Source organism: Psittacula echo (assembly GCF_963264785.1).
Source record: "Psittacula echo genome assembly, chromosome: 7".
NCBI classification, from domain to species: Eukaryota; Metazoa; Chordata; class Aves; order Psittaciformes; family Psittacidae; genus Psittacula; species Psittacula echo.
The window spans coordinates 21,969,636-21,991,470 of NC_137740.1; the positions used below are offsets into that span (position 1 = coordinate 21,969,636).

The 21,835-nt window shown below is 45.9% G+C and overlaps 2 protein-coding genes across 6 annotated transcripts in view; both read right to left on the reverse strand.

Annotated features, from left to right (window-relative positions):
• ALDH9A1 (aldehyde dehydrogenase 9 family member A1) lies at positions 1–10,092 on the reverse strand. Of its 3 annotated transcripts, XM_080622953.1 has the most exons (11): positions 9,655–10,092; positions 8,807–8,952; positions 7,606–7,735; positions 7,154–7,288; positions 6,454–6,650; positions 4,697–4,837; positions 3,807–3,995; positions 2,094–2,181; positions 1,596–1,737; positions 926–1,038; positions 1–814 (listed from the first exon to the last, which is right to left on the reverse strand). In XM_080622953.1, exons 1-11 carry the CDS (start codon positions 9,767–9,769, stop codon positions 720–722), a joined length of 1,491 nt encoding a protein of 496 aa, XP_080479079.1. In that variant the 5' UTR covers positions 9,770–10,092; the 3' UTR covers positions 1–719. The 3 variants fall into 3 exon arrangements, with proteins under 3 accessions (XP_080479079.1, XP_080479081.1, XP_080479080.1); XM_080622955.1 differs by lacking the exon at positions 8,807–8,952; XM_080622954.1 differs by lacking the exon at positions 4,697–4,837.
• The window catches only part of TMCO1 (transmembrane and coiled-coil domains 1), a 22,156-nt gene continuing 10,413 nt past the window's right edge, over positions 10,093–21,835 (reverse strand). For 2 of the 3 annotated variants that reach the window (XM_080622956.1, XM_080622957.1), the window contains exons 4-7: positions 21,019–21,065; positions 20,371–20,438; positions 16,553–16,697; positions 10,921–11,394 (exon numbers count right to left, since the gene is read on the reverse strand). In XM_080622956.1, coding sequence (XP_080479082.1) covers positions 11,296–11,394; positions 16,553–16,697; positions 20,371–20,438; positions 21,019–21,065 — 359 coding nt within the window. In that variant the 3' untranslated portion in view covers positions 10,921–11,295. Of the gene's footprint in view, positions 10,136–10,920; positions 11,395–16,552; positions 16,698–20,370; positions 20,439–21,018; positions 21,066–21,835 lie in introns of those variants that run through there. The other variant, XR_013957391.1, reaches the window with a different exon arrangement.

Here is a 21,835-nt window from a genome sequence, read left to right on the forward strand (position 1 = left end):
TACAAAAAGAAAAAAAAAGTCTGTTGGCAAGCATTTAAAGTTGTTGCTTGATCATCTTTATAAAGAAGAGTAGGCCTATAGGAAGGAAGTCAAACAGCATTTGTTTAAGAGCAGCAGGACTCTGACCTATGCTGGACCCTGGTTGTGCTCCCTGCTCTGTGGGGATGATTCTCAGGGCCATGCCTGTCCCAGGTGGCATTAGCTTGTTCCACCTTAGACGTGAGGCACGGACAGAAAAAGCAAAACTTGTGTTACGGGAGCTAGAGGAAATGAACAATCCTACCTTTAAGATTTATGTAGTCAAGAGGGCAGATGGAACCTGTAGCTATACAGGGTATCAATGTCCAAGAGTTTATACATGCATTGAGTAGGGACATACCTTTTAAAAAGTTGACTGATGGTGGAAGGTGCATGCTGCACTAGAAAGAGCCTGTGCAAGACCTCTGCTACTGATAAACTTCTGGTAACACCTACTTAGCTGCAATGAGCTGCTGCTGAAAGCCACACTGCTACCTCCTACTCAGAGGATCCCATCCTGAACCAGGCAGGCCCTTATATTGCAGGGGGAGGGTGGATAAATGATGCTCCAGCACTGTCTCCCCTCCCAGGCACTTCACTTACTTACAATTTTAGAGCACTTTATTGCTGTGTACATGATCTGTATCTCTGCCTAACAAGCAAGAACTAGTTGATGCTCCCTTGAGCCAACCCCAGAGGCATTAAAACACTGATTCCACGTCACCCATCTCCACACAGACAGTCTTCAGCTGCGAGTAGTACTCAATGGCTGCCCGTCCGTTCTCTCTGCCAAATCCTGCAGGGACAAGCCAGAAGTGAGAATACAGCTCCATGCAGTACCAGGTACCACTCACACCCCCATCTAACTGGCATGTAGTCATACCAGGGAAGGTCAAACAGAGCTCACCTGATGCCTTGTATCCTCCAAAAGGCAGCTCCACAGGGCTGAGGTTGTAGTTATTAATGAAGCACATCCCAGCCTTGAGAGCAGCCACTACCCTGTGAGCCTTCTGGATATCCCTGCAGGAAAAGGGCAGTTTAGCTGTATCCCTTCCCATTCACCCCCTCCTTCCCTGCCAGCTAACACACCACTAGAGAAAGGTCAGCAGGTCACAGCGGTTTTCAGAGTCTGACCTGCCCTACTCTGTCTTTTCCAGCTCAAAGGACACATCACCTATTCCCAAGTACATTCAAAACTGATCTGAAAAGGCAGGACAAGGACACCAGCAAAGCAGACTACGGCAAACAGCCAACAGCTGTCTTTGCATGCTTTCAGCAGCATAGCAGGCTCCTGCTGCATGTCACCTGGAGGTGCAGGAAGCCAGGCAGCAGGCCAAGCACAGGCTGGAAGGAGTCTAAAGGACAGCTGGCTCCACTTAGCCCTTCAGAAAAAAACAGGAGGAGATGCATAGTCATTTATAAAGTTCCCTTTCACCAATCCCTTGCTCCAGCTTTTCTGGAAGAGGATATCCATTTGTATGCCAGGCACTGCAAGACAAACATCAAGTTGTCACAGTATTTCCCTTCTTCTCCCCTCCCTAGACTGCTTCCACACCAGCCACACTTTCCAGTCATACCTGGTGAAGACTCCACCTGCCAGGCCAAATTTGGTGGTGTTAGCTCTTTCCACAGCCTCCTCCTCAGTGTCAAATGGCAGAATGGACATGACAGGCCCAAAGATCTCTTCCTTAACACATGTCATGTCATCTGTACAATTCCCTGGAAGCATGGCAGAGCACATGTGCTTTAAGAGGAAGTTCTAGTTGCACAGCCTGTGCATTCAGCAACCCACACAGCCTTCAATCTAGCACTCAGCACTGCACAGCCCCCCCTCCCCCTCAGCTTGGCTAGCAAAGGAGCAAGTCCCATCCTGCATGTCAAGGCAGCAAAGGCACAAACTGCACAATTCCTGTTGGACCCTTCAACAGCAGAGACTTCTCTGGATACCCATATGAGTGTCTGCCCCCATTGTGGACATGCACAGAGACAGGTTACACTGAACACAGCTTTCTCTAGAAGAAACTCAGCAACATCCACGTAGAAGACTGCACTGCCGTGAATAGGAAGGATCATACCTAACACACAGGGTCTCATGTAGTAGCCATTCTTCAGCTTCGGGTCATCTGGCACATATAGGTCCCCACCACACAGAACCTCTGCCCCCTGAAAAAGAGCCAAGCAGAGGAGCATCCTGCACAGCTGACATAGCTCAGAGCTCCACCCAACCTGACCTTGAATGTTTCCAAGGACGGGGTATCTACCACCTCTCTGGGAAACCCATTCCAGTGTTTCACCACCCTCATAGTGAATAATTCATTCTATATATGTAGTCTAAATCTACCCTCTTTTGCTTTAAAACCATTATCCCTTGTCCTGTTGCAACGGGCCCTGCTAAAGTTTGTCCCCATTTTTCTTATAGCCCCCTTTAGGTACTGGAAGACTGTAACAAGGTCTCCCTGGAGTCTTTTCTTCTCCAGGCTGAAGAAGCTCAACTCCCTCAGCCTGTCTCCATAGCAGAGGTGCTCCAGCCCTCTGACCCTCTTTGTGGCCTTCCTCCATGCTCACTCCAAAGGTCCACACCCTTCTTAGGCTGGGGAGCCCAGAGCTGAACACAGTACTGCAGGCAGGGTCTCAAGAGAGTGGAGTAGAGGGGCAGAATTCTCTTCCCTCAACCTGCTGGTCACACTTTGACGCAGCCCAGGATACAGTCAGCTTTCTGGGCCTCAAGTGCACACTGTGGGTTCACATCCAACTCTTCATCCACCAGTACCCCCAAGTCCTTCTCCTCAAGGCTGCTCTCAATCCCTTCATCTCCAAGACTGTCCTGATACCAGGGTGTGCCCCAACACATATGGAGCACCTTGCACTTGGCCTTGCTGAGCCTCCTGACGTTCACATGGGCTCACTTCTCAAGTTTGTCCAAGTCCCTCTGGATGACATCCCATCTCTCAGGCATGTAAACTGCACTCCTCAGCTTGGTGTCATCAGCAAACTTACTGAGGGTGCACTCAATCCCACTGCCTGTGTCACTGATGAAGATAACAAACAGTACTAGTCTCATTACAGACCCCTGAGGCACACCCCTATTACCAATCTGCATCTGGTCATTGAGCCATTGACCACTACCCTCTGATGCAACTATCCAATTCCTCATCCGCAAAACAGTCCAACCATCAAATCCATCTCTCTCCAATTTAGAAAGAAGGATGTTGTGGGGGACTGTGTCAAAGGCGTTAGAGAAGTCCAGATACACAACATCCATACTTCTTCCTTTGTCTATTAATGTAGTCACTCCATCATTGAAGGCCATTAGGTTGGTCAGGCAGGACTTGCCTGACTTTGGTGAAGCCATGCCGGCTGTCTTGAATCACTGCTCTGCCCTCCATATGCCTTCACATAGCTTCTAGGAGGATCCGTTCCATGATCTTCCCAGGCACAGAGGTGAGGCTGACAGGTCAGTAGTCCCCAGGGTCCTCCTTTATAACCTTCTTAAAAATGGGTGCAATGTTTCCCTTTTTCCAGTCACTTGACTGCCGTGACTTTTCAGGTATCATGGAGAGTGGTTTGGCAACTACATCAGCCAGTTACCTGAGGATGCTGCAATGCATCTCATCAGGTCCCAGTCTTATTTATCTAGTGGCCCAAGACACTTACCGAGTAATTCAACCGCAACAGAGAAATAAAACCAGCTGAACTGGAAGGCATGGGGCAGGAAAGCAGCTCTGGACTGTTTGTCTAACAAGACAGTGATATTTCAGGGCAGTCACAAGGCAGCATCACAATCTCACCTGTTCCTTCGCCTGCTTGATAAAGCCCTGGACACGATCCAGGTGGGGTCGGTTGATGAGGGCTCCCATCCGCGTGTCTTCCAGAAGCGGGTCTCCAATTTTGATTTTCTGTGTGCGTTTCACCACCTCCTTTGTAAAGACATCCAGTATCTTCCTCTCCACAAATACCCGCGTGCCATTGCAGCACACCTGAGATACAGGACAGGTGGTTCAGTACACGACACACAACAAGCACTCCACAATCCTTCTTTGTTTGGCTCCTGCTACAAAGGTTCTCAGGAAAGCACCTCCACAGCTACTAAATCAGGTAACTTGTCCCTGGAAACAAAGAAGACTATATTACCCTGCTGCTCATGACTGTACTGAACAGTCCACGCTGGACATAATAGTCCTGATGCCACCAGGTGGCAAAACTGCATCAAGTCACAAGCAGAAGAGAACTTTAGCTGACTTTTCAGCTCCCAGAGATGAACCTGGTAAGCCCATTTGCCAGCAGGATTTCAAAAAACCTGCAGTACATGTGGAGATCCCAAATTTGGGACAGAGAGAGTCCCATAGGGCCATGGCTTAGCACACGAGACTGGAACCTGCTGCCCCTCCAGAGGACACCAGCACAGGAACAGCTGCTCTGAGCTGGGTACTGGCTGTTAGAGAAGTTCCACTTCTGGGAAGGACAGGGCATCAGCTAAGACACTCTGCTGGGACAATATATACTACCTTTTGCAAGGACATCCCTTCTGATCCTTTGTGACACTGCACAGGGAAATGCATGACAAGATAGGGGCATCAGGGCATCCCTCAATACAAAAGGCCACAGCCTGGCTCTGCTGCCCCATTCTCAAACCCTCCACCTCACTGGGGAGAATTGTTCCTGCCGCATGGACACACACCTCACCCTGTGTAAGGAAGTTGGCCATGAGGGCTCCACTCACAGCATTCTCCAGAGCACAGTCCGAAAATATGATAAGGGGGGATTTGCCCCCCAGCTCCAAGGTGACTGGCTTGATGCCTTTAGCTGCCATCTCCATAATCTGAGGGAAACAAGGACAGAAGAGACAACTGACCCACTGGCAAAGGGAAGGCTTGTGGAGGGAGGGAAGAGAGACCCAAAAGGTTTAGTTCCTGCAGGGCCCTTCACCAACAGAAGCAGCACAAAGGGCAAGCTGAGTTTCCTAGATGTGTGTAGTTCAAACTAGGGATGGTTTCAGAGGGTTTGATTCTTGTTATTTTCTGAAGATAAAACCAACAAAACCTGAGGACTCATTTACAGGAAGTCTCGTGCTCAGTGTAAGCTAAGGACAGCTGTAACTGCACCTGTGTCACTGCACCCCACAGGTACACACATATAGTGTGTTCAAGGGCAACATTTCACAGAATAGTTTGAGTTGGAAGGGACCTTAAAGATCATTCAGTTCCAACTCCCTACCACAGGCAGGGACACCTTCCACTAGAGCAGGTTGCTCTAAGCGCCATCCAACCTGGCCTTGAACACCGTCGGGGATGGGGCGGCCACAGCTTCTCTGGGCAACCTGTGCCACTGCCTCACCAGCCTCCCAGTAAAGAATTTCTTCCTAGTATCTCATCTAAGTCTACCCTCTTTCAGCTTAAAGCCATTTCCCCTTGTCCTGTCACTATATGCTCTTGTAAAAAAACCCTCTTCAGATTTTTTTGTAAGCCCCCTTTAGGCACTAGAAGCTGTTCTAAAGTCTCCCTGGAGCCTTCTCCAGGCTGAACAAACCAAACTCTCTCAGCACCTCTCCATAGCAGAGGTGCTCCAGCTCTCTGACCATCTCTGTGGCCCTCCTCTAGGCTCATTCCAACAGGTCCACATCCTTCTTATGTTAGGGAGCCCAGAGCAGTACTCCAGATGGGGTCTCACCAGAGTAGAGGGGGAGAATCCCCTCCCTCAACCTGCTGGTCACCTGGTCACGCTCCTTTTGATGCAGCTCAGGATACAGTTGGCTTTCTGGGCTGTGAGCGCACACTGCCGGCTCATGTTGAGCTTCTCATTTAACCAATACCCCCAAGTCCTTCTCAGGGTTGCTCTCAATCCAGTCTCTGCTCATCCTGTAGCTGTGTTTAGGATTGCCCCAACCCATATGCAGGACCTCGCACTTGCACTTGTTAATCTTCACGAGGTTCCCCTCTTTCAAATCAGAATTTATTTCTAGAAGTCTTTCTAGGGACTTTTAATTTTTGAAGAATAAACTGAGCTTAAGAAATTCACAGAAACTAACCTGCTTAAAACCCGCAGACTCTAAGCAGCTAAAGTGAACTATTACTGCCAGAAACATTCATATAATTTCCTAGCACTGCTGTTTTACATACCCTCTTCCCCACATAGATAGCCACTGTAGCAGCTCAGAGACTTCACTGCAACCAGTGTCTACATAAGGGAAGATGACCATGGGGTTCTCTAAAAAGATTTGAGCGCCCAAGCCAGTGCCCAGTGGGCTAATGGGAGCCCCAGAGTAACTCTGTGTCATTTGTACGTGCAAGCTCCTTGCTCAGACTGAAATGTGCTGACTCCCACCCCATCTTTACAAGCCTCATGCACAAAAGCTCAAGAAGGTATTGGCATCTGCAACACACCACAAAGGCCAGCACTACAGACCTCTTGCATCCCTGACTGCAAAGGTGCCCTTACCTTCATGCCAGTTGGCACACTGCCAGTAAAAGAGATTTTGGCCACATCTGGGTGATGACAGAGGAACTGGCCTGTGGCTGCCCCACCCTGCACCACGTTAAAGAGCCCTTTGGGCACACCAGCCTCTGTGAAGATCTCTGCCAACTTCACCACTGAAATGGGGGTGAAGGGAGAAGGCTTGAAGACCATCGCATTGCCTAGGGGAATGCAGACAGAGACAAGGTGGGGTTAACACTTGAACTGCTTTAAAAGGCGGAAAAAAAACCCCAAACGAACAAAAAACCTCACCCCACACAATGAGTTTGTCTCAACATATCCCCAAAGATCCCCCCGAAGAGAATGGGAAACAGTTTCAGATGAACACTGCAACCAGCAAAACAGACTAACTGCACTTTCCTGCTGGGAAAGTCTGGGGAAGATGGTGCTGCTGACCCTGAACTGCAGACATTTCCAGAGACCTTCTTTATATGGTACAAAGCCATGCAATCAGCCTTTCTCCTTATGCACTCCCACCCTATTGGCATCTGCCATGTTTTCACTTCCATTTCTTTTCTCTTCCTGCCAGAGCAGCAGCTTGAATGTTCTGCTAATCCTTTAACACCTCCTTCAAGGTAATCCTAGACTTCATCCCCCAAAACACTCTTTCCCACAGGATGATTTGGCTTCAAGGAGAAGCTTGTGTAGGCAGAGTCTCTATTACCACAAGCCAAGGCCGGGGCAGACTTCCAGCAGGCAATTTGGAAAGGGTAATTCCAGGCTCCAATCCCAACACACACCCCGAGGGGCTCTCTCCGAGTGTACCCAAAGGATCCCCCTGGAAGCTGGATGTGTTCACCTGCAAAGAAAAGAAACAGCCAGAAGTAAAATAAAGCCCCTACCTGTCTCATCAGAGCTTCAAGGGCCAGAACTCACTTTAATTTGGAACAGAGACGCGGCTTTTACCCCAGCAAGTTCACAGAAGGTGTGTAATTTGCAACAGAACACAGCAGCATTAGGTAGAGAGCTCTGAAAATCCCTCCAAGATCTTCAGAAAAAAGCAACAGTCCATCTCTTAGAGAAATCAGCAGCAAAGACGGTTTTGTGCCATGAAGTTACCAGAGAATGTGAGTTGCAGGACAGAGAGTAAAGAGCAAACTCTGCTAACGTTCTCACCAGCTAGAGATCCTGCCAGTCCTGCATAGTACTCCAGGCACTGCCAGGATATGTCGATGTCCACTCTGGCTTCAAAGATGGATTTCCCATTGTTGATGGTTTCCATGGTGGCAATTTCTTCTCTCTGCTCCTGTGAGAGGCATAGAGCAGTGACACATTAGAGAAGCCTGTAGCAGAACTCCACAATGAGATAGCTGCTTCCCAAGCACATAAGTCCCAAACAAGACTCTGCAACCAGTAAGTCAGGCTTTGCTGTGAGAAACTGTCATCTCTGAAATGTACATTCCCAACTGCTATTTATCAATTTCCCTGGGGCAATTGACCATAGGGGAATGTCAGACAAACACTGAGGTTCCCTGCTTGTCCAGTCTTGCTTAACATCCCTGTTTATCTAAAAGATGAGCAAACCTGAACTTAGAAGCCACCTGGCAAACAACAGACTGGGAAGAAGAGCAAACAGCAAGATCAAAATGGAACCAGAGGACTTAGTGAAGGACAAACGAAGCAATACAGCTGTGAATTGTCCTTTAACAGACCATATCCCAGGCAGAAATAGTATCCTGCAGTGGAAGTCTGGCAAAAACAGAAGTTCGGCTAAAAAAAAAAAAAGTTCTCTCATCACATACACATACCAGGGAAAGAAAGTCTGGTTTCTTACAAATCTGTGCCTTAATGTTAACATCTAAGAACATGTTATCTCACAAAGGAGTTTGTGATAAAGCTAGCTTTCTTGTATCCTCTCCCATGTGTGTTATCTGCTATCTAAAAGTCAGCATTCCAATATTTTTAGTGCTAAAACAAGGCCTACTCCAGTCACATGACAGCAGGGTCTTGACAAGCTGAAAAGTTCAACAATGCAACAGTTACACAATTTCAACTTTAAAACTGCATGCAGTGAAGCTTTATTTTTGAAGCTATGAAAAGACGTTAAGAGCCCTGAAAGATGTCAACTGGATGGCTTTAGTTTTGTGTCTTTTAACAGAATTAAACATAGGAGGTACACACTGGTCTTCAATACAGCGACAGACTAAAGCCCTGCCAAAGCCAGCCTACTGTCTTCTGGTCACAGGTGGGTTTTAATTCTTGTGTTCCTTCTGGACCTCAGGAAGTCCTGCTGGAAGCCCCCAGCAGCCACATTAACCCACATGAAAGCTCAGAGACAGAACTTCTCTAAAAGAAGAGGTGAGCTCCCAGAACATACCCGAATAATTCTGGCAGCCTCCAGCAGCACCCTGCTTCTCTCCATGCCAGACATCTGACTCCATATTTTAAAGGCAGCCTTTGCACTCTGCACAGCCAGATCAACTTCCTTCTCCCCAGAGCAGAGCACCTTGCATATCACACGACCTGGGAACATTTTAAACATGCAATAAATATGACAGAAGTCTCAGAAAAAGGGCACTGAAGAATGTAGTTTATCTTGCATCAAAACACAAAGACTTCAGTCATCTCTACCAGGCTACACAACTTCACGCTGTGATTCCACTGGTTTTTAATTGACTATAGAAGAGGCACTGCAATTCAGCTGCTCTGATTTAAACATCAGTAATTCTCCACAGTCGTGTTCTTGTTACTAATTAGCTCCAACTCATTACAAAATTCCTCTGTTCCCCACTGGAGCTTGTTATACTTCTACCACCAGCCTCAGGGCTCTGTTACATATTGCTCTGCATAGTTAAAAAGCTATCTTTCTTGAAATGATTCTGCTGAAACCTACATACCTCCAGTTTAAAAAAAAAAAAAAAAAATTTAGAAATATTTAAATCGTGTTATTTGCCAAGATCAGGCACCACTCGATTATTTGTTTGACAGCAAGTCATAGCTGATTTATGCTGAGAAGTCTGACAATGGACCTGCACTGCAGGAGGCTAAAATGCAGCCATCAGACCACCACGGCGTTACGGACGCCTTCACAGGCAGCATCTGACGGCGGGAGAAGTCGAAAGCGTCTGACCCTTGCAGGCAAATACAAGGAGGCAACTCCGGGCACAGACCCCGCGTCTCAGCGCAGGGTCAAACCCCCCCCAAGCAGACAGAGCAGGGCTGTACCTGTGGCAGGCTCATACACCTCCTCAGCCTGCCCGCCGTCGGCCGGATGAACGCGGGCGCCCGCCCGGTAGTTGAGGGGCTGGTGGATGGTGACGGTGCCGGTAGCGCTGCTCATGGCGAGTCTGGACCGGATCACGAAGAGAGAAGGAATGAAGGGCTACAACCGGGTCCACGCCAGCATCGGCTGGGCCGTCGGGTGAATGCGGTGGGTTGGGGAAACCCCACGGGAGAAGAACCGACAGGCTCCAGAACACCGCTTCCGCTATCGCCGCTTCCGCCGCCACCTTTTACCACTGCGTCCCGGGTTCCACACCACCCCTACCCGCACGACTGCTTGCGCGCCGCGGTGTGGCAGAGCCCGCAGCCCTGCCCAGCGCTCGGGCTCCCTCTGGCGGCTCGGAGGTATTACGGAGTACCGTGTGCAACTAGCTCCCCTCCCCAAGCGACCGTGTGGTGTGGTGTGATGCGATGTGTGCGTACTCTATAAAACAGCGAGAATTAACTCAATATTCACTATTTAACATGGTATTGCACCTGCTGCACGCTGTGTAAGGTGTTTCAGATTTATCCCCTTGCCATGCATCTAGTAAAAAACTTCCCAGTAAGTACCCCATGATAAATCTCTGGTCATCGAAGCAAGAAAATCAATAGCCCCTCAGGTTACAGCCTAACTTGAGTCGCACTAAGATTTATTCACCCTTTTTAAACAAGGTGAGCAGGTTCCAGCCAACAAGATTGATACAGACAGTTAATTGGTGAAGCAGGAGACAGTGTGGAGAGTTTCCTGGCCCAAGAGTGAAGCTTTTTAAGAGATGTACTGATGATCATCAGTCTGTTTAGCAATAAAGTCAAGGAGCACGAGCAAAAACACTGCTGTGATAACCACTCAGGCAATAAAGAGCTGAGTAGCAGTGGATGATACTGACATAATTTAACAGTTTGCTCAAGTCTGCAGGTCAGGTTTGTTTCTGTAATTCAGCAGATTCTGCCTAAGTAAGCAACTTTTACAGAAGCCACCTAACACCACAAAAAACACTGGGGGGCTGTACTCTGCCAGGAAGACACATGCTGACAGTACATGCAGAAACACCTGCAGTCTCCGAGAGCAGCTGGCACTGGGGCAGGTTCTGCTGCCTACAGTCACCTGAGCCAACAAAAAATCTCACCCTCCACGATGGAAGCTTCGTGAAGGGCACACCTACTTGCTCAGGACTATAGCCAGTATGGCTAAGATAAGAGAGTCACTTCACAGCATGATCATTCTGAATTTTCCAAACTGTCTACTTTGCAACCAAGTCACTCTTGCCAACCAAGTTGACTTCCATGCTGTAAACTAAATCAACTGCACTAAATCAATGTATTTCTACTTGTCCTACCACACAATTAGGAGACATCTAAATAAACATGCCCATGCCATTTATTTCTCAGAAACAAAAGGTCATCTTCTGAGAACTTTCTTGGTTTGATAAGCAAACAACTGCTGGTAGAATACTCCAAATGGAAGATGTTTCCAAGACTGTGGCCAATACTGCATAGGCTGGTTTTGGAGCTGTGAAGCCTGGTGCAGGATCCCATCTTGTTACCTCCCAAAGGCAGTCTTGTGCACCGGTCAGACCTTCTATGAAGGTTGTTAACTGTGCTTTAGGAGAACTTTCCTGCCTGAGGTGGTGGGCCAAGGAAGCCCCCTGCTTGCTTGGTGGCAGCCCGGGAAGGAGCAAGACCGAGCATCTTCTGGATGTTCTGCAAAAACAAGAGCAGAAGAACAGGATGGTGTCAGACCGTGACAAAGCAGAAATCCCAACTCTCACAAATACAGCTTGCCACTAGTTTCAAGAGATTCAGGTTCTCACTCACACAGCCTTACCAAGCTGGCTAATATATATTGGACCTCTATCCCTATGTATGCAAAAAAACTTAGCACAGAGTCAGACAGCCATCATCCACAACAGCTACAGTTAGAGCTGGGCCACTCTTCCCCACCTCAACAAGTGCTTTCTGATCATTAAATCCATATTTTGGATGACAGTTCTTTCCTACCTTCAGCTACGCACCACAGTCAGTTGGTAGATACCTTGTTAATGTCTCTGCATATGGGTTGGTTTAAGATGAACCTACAACAGTTATCTTTGCAACTTAACTACAGTGTATACACAGGAACAGGCTCCCAACATCTGCTCACAGACAGAACCAAATCAGCCCTCAGTTTTCACAAGTTCCAGAAAACACTGTTGATAGCAGCCATCAGAGCCTGAGGGTCTGCAAGCTGGTGAGGAAGGCTCTCTCCTAATGCAGCCAGAATGTGGGTCAGCAACATGGCAACCAGAACATGTGCCAAATTCGAGTCAGGAGCTTAGGCACAGAATTAACATGAATGCTAGTGATGCAAACTGAACAATGGTTCAGTGGAGACATGCAGCATAACAAGGCATATGTAGCAAAACCCAAAACCTGACTATTAAGATGACCTCATCTGCATCTGAGCAGGGTGTTTCAGTGGAAAACAACAAGGAAAGAACTAAGCAGCAGACATCAACTAAAAATTCACAAGAGATTTAAATTTGATGTTTTTCTCCCTTTTTGTGAAATTCCTTTTGTAGTTCCACTGTTGCAAAATATAAAGAGCTAGAAGTTTTTTCAGTATCATCCTTAATGTAAATAACTACAGCTCAAGATGCTGCTCATGCAGTGCTAGCAAGATGGGGACATCTCATGAAAGAGAAAGAAGAAAACACCCATGCCCTCCTCATGTCACCAGCTGAGTCCTGGCTAGTGTCATCTCAAAAATAACTGTCAGGATAAGTCAGATAGCAGGGTCATAGAGTCTTGAGCTTTTCAGTCATGGAAGGAGAACAAACTAAATAAACCAAGTAACCAACCAAAACCGGGAATTGTTCCAGGTGGAGACTATGGAAAGGAAGGTTTCAGTCCACACACAAGCATGAAAGTAAAGGAAGGGATGGGAACACTTACAAAAGAATTACATCAGGTCCAGTCCATGGCATACATCAGTCAGCTACTGGTTGATATTCAGCAACTGAATATATATTACAGCATTTAGCTTTGGGAGACTCCTTCGTGTGGTTCCTCTACTTGGTGCTAACTTAGTCAAGAGATGGACAGAAAGGAGAAACCAAAAGCAGCTGACAGAGTCAGCAACACCAGAGGGTGCTGCTGAGTCAGCAGCAGGCAGGACCAGGATCCTATCAGGTCTGTACTGCCTCACTTGTGGAGAACGCTAATGATCCTAGAAGAGCATCCATGGAAGAAAGTAAGCGTGCACTGCCTCCTCCCTGTTCCTTTAAGTATCAAGAGAGAGGAGAACTGCAGTGCTAAAAAGTTTAATACATCTGCTTGAACAGTTCCATGAGGAAGAGAAACGACAGCTTCTCTGTCCACAAGATTCAAGACCACAGTCTCCAGCATCATCCTTCCATACTCGTCTCCCTCCTTGCTGTGGAAGACAGCTAGGCTCCTGCACCAGTTGCAAAGCAAGTTTTACAAGTCAGCAGTCCTGAAGTCTACACAACTGGAAACACCAGGGCTGAGCCAAGGTCCAGCAGAAATCTGTGGGCCATGTTGCACAAGGCAGTTTGTAGAGTCTGTTTTCAACACAAACAAGGCCATCACCTTCAGGAGTAAGGAGGGAAGACTGCAAGACTTAAGGATCCAAATTCCTCATCTAAGTTCTTCTGATCTTTCCTCAAATGACTGCAAGGACAGGAGCTGCTTCTGCTTTTGTTTCAAAACCAATGCAGCAACAGTCTTCCTGCCCCAAGATCAGACCATGTGGGAAAGTGCACTCCTGGCAGTAGGGGTAATTGCTGGCTCCCTTTCCCACTGGCAACACATTCAGAGAGAAGCAGCCTAATCTACAGTTCAGGCATGTGTGAAAAGGAAATGAAGACCAGCAAATGCCTAAGGAATAGCAACATATCCCTCTCCACAAACAGCACAGGTGAAAGCTGGGAGCTCAGAAACAGGAGGAGGGACAGAGGATGTAACCCTGACATTATGCGTCTCACCCAGCCAAGCCACAGCCTTTCCCAGCTGAAACCTAACAGCTCAAGGACCCTTGGAGGACCTCTCCCAGCAACCCTCCTCTCCAAACAGGAAGGCAGGAGGAACTAGGGGACAGGATTTACGTGGCAGGGAGAGCTGGGAACAGCGCAAAGGAAGTTACTCACTGCAAGTTGACTATTTCAGGAGATGCTGGCCAGGTCACAGGCAGCAAGCTTCCCAGTCAGTGTTTGAAGAGTTTATCACTCCCACATGCCTGAGGACTGCATGAAGAGACTGCCTGATGCTGCTACTGTCCATCCCACTAATGTAATTTTAATCACCGTCCAGTTAATCTCTCTACCCTCATGTACGCCCCTGAACTTTCCTCCAGGTCACTTTTTTTCCCCATACACGAGTTCCTCTGCTTCTGAGCGATAAAGGTACATCTCTCTTCTCTGCCCTTAATCTTTTCACAGGCAGCTCCAAGAATTAAGGAAAGCCTGAAGAATATATGGTCTTCTTAGCTTGTTCACAACCTGTTCCCTGACATGTCCACTCCTTCTCTTGTGTCAGCAGCATCCAGCCAGACACTAGCTCCCACATCAGTTCTCCTCCCCTGGGCTAACAGCTGTTTCAAAGCTGAGCACTTGCAATTTCTCCTTTTCCACACAGTGAAACACAAAGGGTCACAAAGCTTTCAACCTTAAGGTCATCAAAAACATCAAAAGCAAGTCTTTGGAACCATTTTAAGCCCTTGATTACTTTCTTCCCCTCTCCCCTGGCCTCTCACACCCCTTTAAAGTCCTCTTCCCAATGCTGTTATCACCCAAGTTTTTTCAAATAGTAATTAAGACAAGAGCAGATGCCAGCTATCACAGCTTCAGTTCTTCCCTTTTGCACAAAGTGTGGCTGGTCTCTGCCGTTCCTCCATGTAGCAGGAAGAAACCCAGTTGCCCTACCAGCTGGAGAAGGGTAGGTTTGTTAGCCATGATCACATAGATAAGGCAGCACTACTAAGACTGCAATCTAACACTTCAGAGCAAAAACACCCTTCTCCAAACCAATAAAGTAACTTCTATCCTCTGCAGGACCAGGCACATGAACTCTAAAGCACAAGGGCAATTTTTTCCTGGAATTTCTCTTGAAAGCTCAACCCACTGCAAACAGCTTGGCATTTCTGCCCAGAGCCAGACTGGATCCCCACTCAGTTCATGCCACCTACAGATTTCACAATAGGAAACATCAAGAAATGCCCAGGACTAGAACTAACCACAGTAATTATATTTTTGGACAAAAAAAAAAAAAAAAAAAAAATCCATGGGGGATTTCAGCAAGGGAGTTCCCCGATCAACCCAGTGGGTGCAGAAAAATCTTGCTGACAGTGCTAGTTTCATATAATAATCTGCAACATTGCAAAAAAGGGTCTTCCCATTAACAAGTAACACAGAGCAGTACCAGACTAGATTGCCTGAAGGAGCAGCATCAGACCACAGCATCCCAGGAATTCAGGAAGATAATCCCATGAGCTAAAAAAGGTCTGATTACTTTCAAAGCAGCAAACGCTGCTCCCTTCACTCCCACTCACACTGGGAAGTGAAACAATATTTGTCTTGCAGCAACCAGATGAGGAAGCTCCTGGCCTTTAGTACTCTGAAGCTGGTCCCTGTTTGGAGTGAGGGGTGAGCCAGATGACCTCTAGGTGACTCTTCCAACATCAACTATTCTATAATTCGTTATCTGCTTTTGCACAGGATCGGGCAGAGATTAATTTCAAAACAACCACCCCATACCAATGTTCACTAGCACACACTCTGTGACTAAAGGAACTCTCTACTATCAAGCTCCTCCATCAAGCTCATCCAAACTTCTCTTCGCAGCCAGCATAACATGTCACTTCCCCCTACGTATCTCCTTTAAGCTTCTCTAAGTCCCTTGGCACCTTCTGAGGAAAAGCAACAAGTCAGTCAATGAGAAAAGCAGCAAGAATTCAGGAAGTGAATCAAAGAAAAAGAAAATATAAATACAGAAAACCAGATAATTTTCAGCTGGTTTCACCAGCATTCTCCAGTCTCCAGAGCCTAGTAGCACTCTGGGGAAGTTTGGAAAACATCTGGTTGCAATGAGAAGATCCACTTGTCCTCACTGGCCATTATGCCACTTAAGCTGCTCAGGAAGGTTCCTGAGCAGGCACCTCCTTTACCTCACTGATGCTGCTCTTTTGAAAAGATAGGACTAACTAGCTTTGCTGGAGAGCTATGTGTAGCCTGCTCTTGGCTTATCATACCAGACTCCCCTTCTGTATCACATCCCTAGTACTGGGAAAGACTTGACACCAAAGGTAAAGTTCTTAAGACTCTGGAGGGAGAAAAAAAAAATAATAAATAGGCAATCAGCAAGAACAGGAAGGACAAACCCAAAACAACAGGTTTAACTTTACTCACTTTCCCAGCAACTTTGTGGATTGATTTAACCTTTACAGAACCTCAAGTCACAAAGGAAGTTTCCCCTAAAGATGCTACACTTCTCTTTTCCCATATTACTGTAAAAGTCATCATTACTAAGAAGCAGTTCTTAGATTGTCTGCTCATGGAGACAATCTCTTGGTATGGCAATCTGCAAAGGTATCTTACAAACACACACAAGGAAGGAACCCATTTCTGCCAACTATATCCTAGCGACCTAGTGTAAACCTCCAGTCAGGTCTTCCACACCAGTCCATGATAGTGGCTGGTTTTGATTCCAACCTAAAATTGCTTTGGATATGAAGCATAAGAATAAACAAACAGAAATCCAAAACAGACCAAAAGTTATAATGCAAAACTGCACAGTAGTAATAGACTCCTCTTTATGGACTGAGGTATGCTTTCCCTGCAAGCAACAGATACAGCAATGTACTCACCTGTCTGATTGACATTGTACAAAGAATGTACAGGAAGATGAAGGAACAGTCAGTGTAATCTTCACCCAGAAGGTTGCGGTGGGAGAGACCTTGGATGTACGAGAGAGGAATAAATGGAAGCTTTGCCACCACTCGGCCATCAAATCTGGAAAAAAAGAGCACTGGATCAAAACTGGGGACAGTAGAAGAGCCTTTGGCTATAGAAAGAGTAAGCTTCTTCAACAGGCCACCAGAGCAGATAAGACCACATGGAAGGCTAAAAAGCCATGCTACCTTCTCCTGAACTCCTTTATATACACCATGAAGAAGTGTATAAATAAGTTAAAAAAGCTTCTCTCGCAAAGCCCCCCACACCCGTTCATCCACAGGCTAAGCAGGCTTCACTCAGTAACAGTTTTGCCATACCCAGTGTTTCAAAGTGATTTAAGTGATCAGCTGGACAAGACTGTTTGTAAACTCTTACTGGGTGTTCTGCAGTTTACTGGTGCATTTTATTATCACTCCAGATCACTTCCCAGAACTTGAATAAAAGATGGATGACTATCACCCTGCTGTATTGCACTTACTGCAAGCCAACAGATTCTTTGCTTTAAGCAAGAGCACTTTTTATACGCAGACTGCAAGACAAAGACACCTTTTCCTTTCCGAGAGCAACTATGCTTCTTAGCACAAGAAGGATGCTTAAGAGAGCCATCAACAGAACGATTTTTAACACCAATAGTTTTCTCTGCATTAGCTCTGAAGATACAGGCAGTGCAGAGGCAGGATGATACTGCATACTCCAAGCGGCCTGTCCTGTTCCTGGAACTCCTCCAGGTCCACATTCCAGGACATAAGACAGAATATGAATTCTGGCCAGTTCCAAAAATTTCTCCCAACCCGGACCCAATCTTTTGAAGTAAATGCGTATGATGCCCCATCAGCATGTGCATATTTGGATGTTATTTCCTCTGCATGTGCTGATTTTCTAACAGGTGTTTCTTGTTTCAAGATATCCTAAATGAGCCTTCTTTCCTGTGGAGACGCAGTCACACAGCTACAGCTCAAACACACACACCAACTTTGTTTACATCTCACAGGCAGTTTGGCAGAAGAGCCAGGAACGGATGTTTATCTCCCTGTAACATCCCCCCAGTGGCTTAAAATTCTGCGTTATTCCTGCTGTGAGCATGACAAGTATTTCAGCAGCAGCACCCAAGGTACCTGCTTTCAATTCCAGCAGGTTTCCACAGTTATGAAATGCACAACTCCTAGAGTAAGACAGAGAATTGACTGCATTAAGAAGTTTCTGACAAGAAAAAACTGAAACACACAGAAGCTAATTTCTTTTCCAGAAGAAATCCTACTTGCTTGGAGGCCACCACCACTACAGCTCTCGCTGCCCTAATATACCTTTTAAGCCACAACAATTATTCAGCTGCTCATCTTCAGTATCCTGCACTTCAGGTTTAAACCAGCCTTTTTGACATTTACATATCCTTCCAGCATGGTCCCCTCTGCTGCCCTATTACTACTGGCACTCTAAGAAAGAGAGGCAGTCATCACAGTAATTTCCATTTTGGCTAAGCTGGCACTTGGCAAAGGTGAGGTGCCTAGCCACAGAGTAGCAGCATCTGCATAGTACTTGTCCAAAGGGCAGCACACCATGCTACTTCCATGTGATTCCAACCCCTTTTGTCCCCCAGAGAAATGAACTCATTCAAGAACAGGAGAGGCAAGCAAATCAGGCTACAGCCACTGCAGGTGTCAGCCACCCTTTTCCTCTTTTTCATACCACACCCACAGCACCTCCGTGGATGACCTGGCAACAGCAGCTTCCTAGAGGGAAGCTAAGAGCCTACTGAATTCATAACTAAAGTACCGTCCTCCTGAGACAAGCAGCTGCTCTTTAAGCTATGTCAAGAGAATGATAGTATGTGAGAATCAGCTCCATGAAACCATTCTATCAGCTTCAGACAGTGCAGGCACAACCCACCAAAGCTGCCATTCAGAAACAAATATACTACCTTGTACTGAGACCAGGAGCAGAAATTTAACTATCTAGCCCCAAAGGCCAGAGAACCACATATTTAGATTTTAATTCAATGCTTCAGCTGTTAGCAAGAGAGCTATTTCAATCTGAACAATCACTGCTGTCTCTGAATACTCCTGCTGCTCATGTTAGGGTTCCCTCTAAACAGACAGTTTAAAGGAAAGATACACCCAAAAGCTTCATCAATTCTGTGTCTACACTCATGTTCTCTGTAGGTAGGAATCCTCAAAAAGAAGAACAAGTCAAGTAAACTTTGTGGACCTAAAGGAGAAGAAACCAATAAACTGATTTTTAGGTTAGTATCTATAGAAGGAGGAGCCACACAGGATTTAACAAAATTCAATTCCGTTCTAAATTAACTGCTCCTCTTAATGAACTTATAACCCTGTCACACTTGTCAGTCGTAGCATACTCTGAACTGCCTCCTTCTGCTCCAAGAAAGTGTGCAGAGTAGGGTGAGGGTTTTTTTAGGGTTTTTTTTTCAGTTTGTTTCAGGGGCAGAAGCAATGTTGGTGTTTGTATTGCACCCAAATAGTGAGGGAAGCACTTGAAGATCTCAGCTGCCGCATTATAAATCCCTGCACCCCCACATGCTATGTTGCTGGGCATATGACTCACAATGCACCTCCATCCCTGCTTATGGGTGCAGTGCAATGAGACATCAATGACTCAAGACTGTACTCAAATGCTGAAGTCCTTTAGTGCTGTGTTCTCTGCTCAGTTTCACAACATTCCAGAGAATGCTAGATGCTGAAGTCTGACTAAGCCAAACAGAGTCCACAGACCTGAATAGAGTCCACTTTTGTTATTATGTTACCCCCTGTTTGCAATTTACCCACCTGCTGATCTGCAGTAAAATAACAATTGACTGTATCCTGTGGACTGCCAGCACAGAGGCCAAAGATTTTGGTGCCCAAGAACATAAATTCCTGTTGGCAGGACAAGTATACTGCCCAGATATTAAATAGCTTTCCAAAGATTATAATTATTATATTCATGCCACCTTCAGATTTATCAGACAATAGGAAGCCTGCATTTCAAGACCGAATCAAGTTTTGAAAGTCAAGCACAGTCTTTCGGTTTTGCATATCTGAAACAAAGCTGTCTATACCTATGCAAACCAGTTTGGGCATTTTTGTCTTTGTTTAGTTATTTTAGGTTTTGTTCTTGTTTTTTTGCTTGGGTTTTGTTTTTTGGGGGGTTTCTGGTTTTTTTGGGTGGTCAGTGTTATTTTTTGTTGTTGTTGTGGGTTTTTGGGGGTTTGTTTTTATACTAGACCCACCCCAGGTCATTTTTAAAGCAAAGGAAGATTAGAGCCCATGCCTGAACATGTTACTATCTTGACTGATCACCTTAAGTAGGACAACAATGAATTCTACAATTATAGCTCATTTCTGAGTGCAAGGGAGCCAACTCAGTTTTGCTAGCAAGAGCATTCTTCAGTTACACTATTACAGCAAAGCCAAAAAAGCTGACGCCTGTAGCTGCCTACCTGACATTTACCAAAGTTGCCCTAAACAAGATGTTCCCACACAGAAAGGACGTTAAGAGTTTTGTCTATATCTAATGCAATTTGTTCAACTTGATTGCATCCAGCATGCAGTGTTCCCTGTTGAACAGAATGTCTCTGTGGGCGACAAAAGAACTGCATCCTCTTATGAAATACTGATCCATTTTATACAGTTTAGTTATGGTTCTTGGATGGACTCTATCAGTATAAGACTTCAGGTGACAGAGGGAAGGTAGGGAATATATTCACTATAAAATCCAGAAAGCTGATACTTACATGGAATTAAACATTCCCATTAAGGCAGTGAAGCAGAAACCAATGGCAAACATGGATTTCATTCGAACCTGCAAGCAGAAAGGTCAGAAATAATCAAAACAGGCCTACACTGAGGGATTGCGAGCTCACACCCTTAGGAATAGGCTTTGTACAGCACCACTGGAATACAGAAAGAAAACATATGACCCAGAAGGCCAGAGTGATTGTAAAAGTAACTGGAGAACTTCCAAGAGAAGTTTGGTCAACAGCTGGGTACAAAGGCAGCCACAGTGGACCACTGATGTGAAGAGCTGCTTCAGGACAAAAAAAAGTGCTCAAGAATTGTCCTGTAACCTTCCACAGGTTGTTTTTTTTCCTTAAGCCTATACAGCCAATCAGCATGGGATTATTATGAAAACAAAACTTAAAAGAGGAAATTAATTCTACTTCGAAAGCATCATGGAGACTTTTAAAGATGAACATGGCTAAGGCTGGGCATGAGATGAAGGAGTAACTGTTGGAGAACTCAGTGGCTCATATGAGCTATTAGAAAGCAATCCAGAAGAACTTTTCAGGACAAGCTGCTATGTCTGCCAACTGAATAAAGTCTTTCTGTTGGAAAGCTCACTGAAATCTTCAATAGTTGAGAACTTGCTTTAATTGTCTTACCATTGACAAGTCCCTGTTGTTATTCTTCAGTTTTTCTTCTTGTCTCTCTAGAAAAAGAAAACCAACAAATACAATCAATTTTACCAACTTCAAAAACAGAGTGTTTTCATTTCCAGGAAGACTTAACCTTTCTGGTTCTCCAAACACCACTTCCAAAACCAACTCCAGCTTTCTATGTCAGACAGTAGAACTGAAGAACTGTACATAGCCAACTGCTTTTCCACCACAGACACATGCAGCAAAGCAGCCACAAAACACGAGGCGGTGGCTAGAATCATACATTCAGCACTTTTGAAAGAAATGCACTGCGGATCAAATTTGCTAACTCAATCAACACAGCAGCATGAACAGTGTTGCCAGAAAACAGAGACAGTGCTTCTATATCACATTTCTGAAAAAGATCAGTCGCAATTCACTGCACACTGGACTCATCATTATAAATACATTATATAAAGTACTTCATTTTGGAAAATGTACACAGAGCTGGAAGCCACGCCTCAGCAACACTAACATCCTCCTGGTCTTAGTAGTGACTTTTCAACCCTTGTCACACCTAGAAGATTATCAAAAAAGATACTTTCTACATAAATTTCAGTAATGTGTGTATTACTGTGTTTTGCAGAGAATACTTTGAAACACTACTTTGGAAATTTAGTCTGTCCTGAAGTCACCAGAAGCTTCAAAGATGCCCAGTTTTCTGAGAGGGCATTTTCCATGTGCCTCGGTGGAGGACTACTCTGGCTTTGCACATTATCTACTCTCTATCACCTTTCTTGTCCCATGTTCCCATCATCCAAGTGCAAGGTCCTACACCTGG

Coding starts and splice junctions, on each gene's coding strand:
- ALDH9A1 (XM_080622953.1), bottom strand. CDS start 9,769: ATGAGCAGCGCTACCGGCACCGTCACCATCCACCAGCCCCTCAACTAC. Junction 2,182..3,806: donor TCAAGCAGGCGAAGGAACAG/GTGAGATTGTGA, acceptor GCTCTTTTTCAG/GGGGCAGAGGTTCTGTGTGG. Junction 815..925: donor TGGAGGATACAAGGCATCAG/GTGAGCTCTGTT, acceptor TTGTCCCTGCAG/GATTTGGCAGAGAGAACGGA.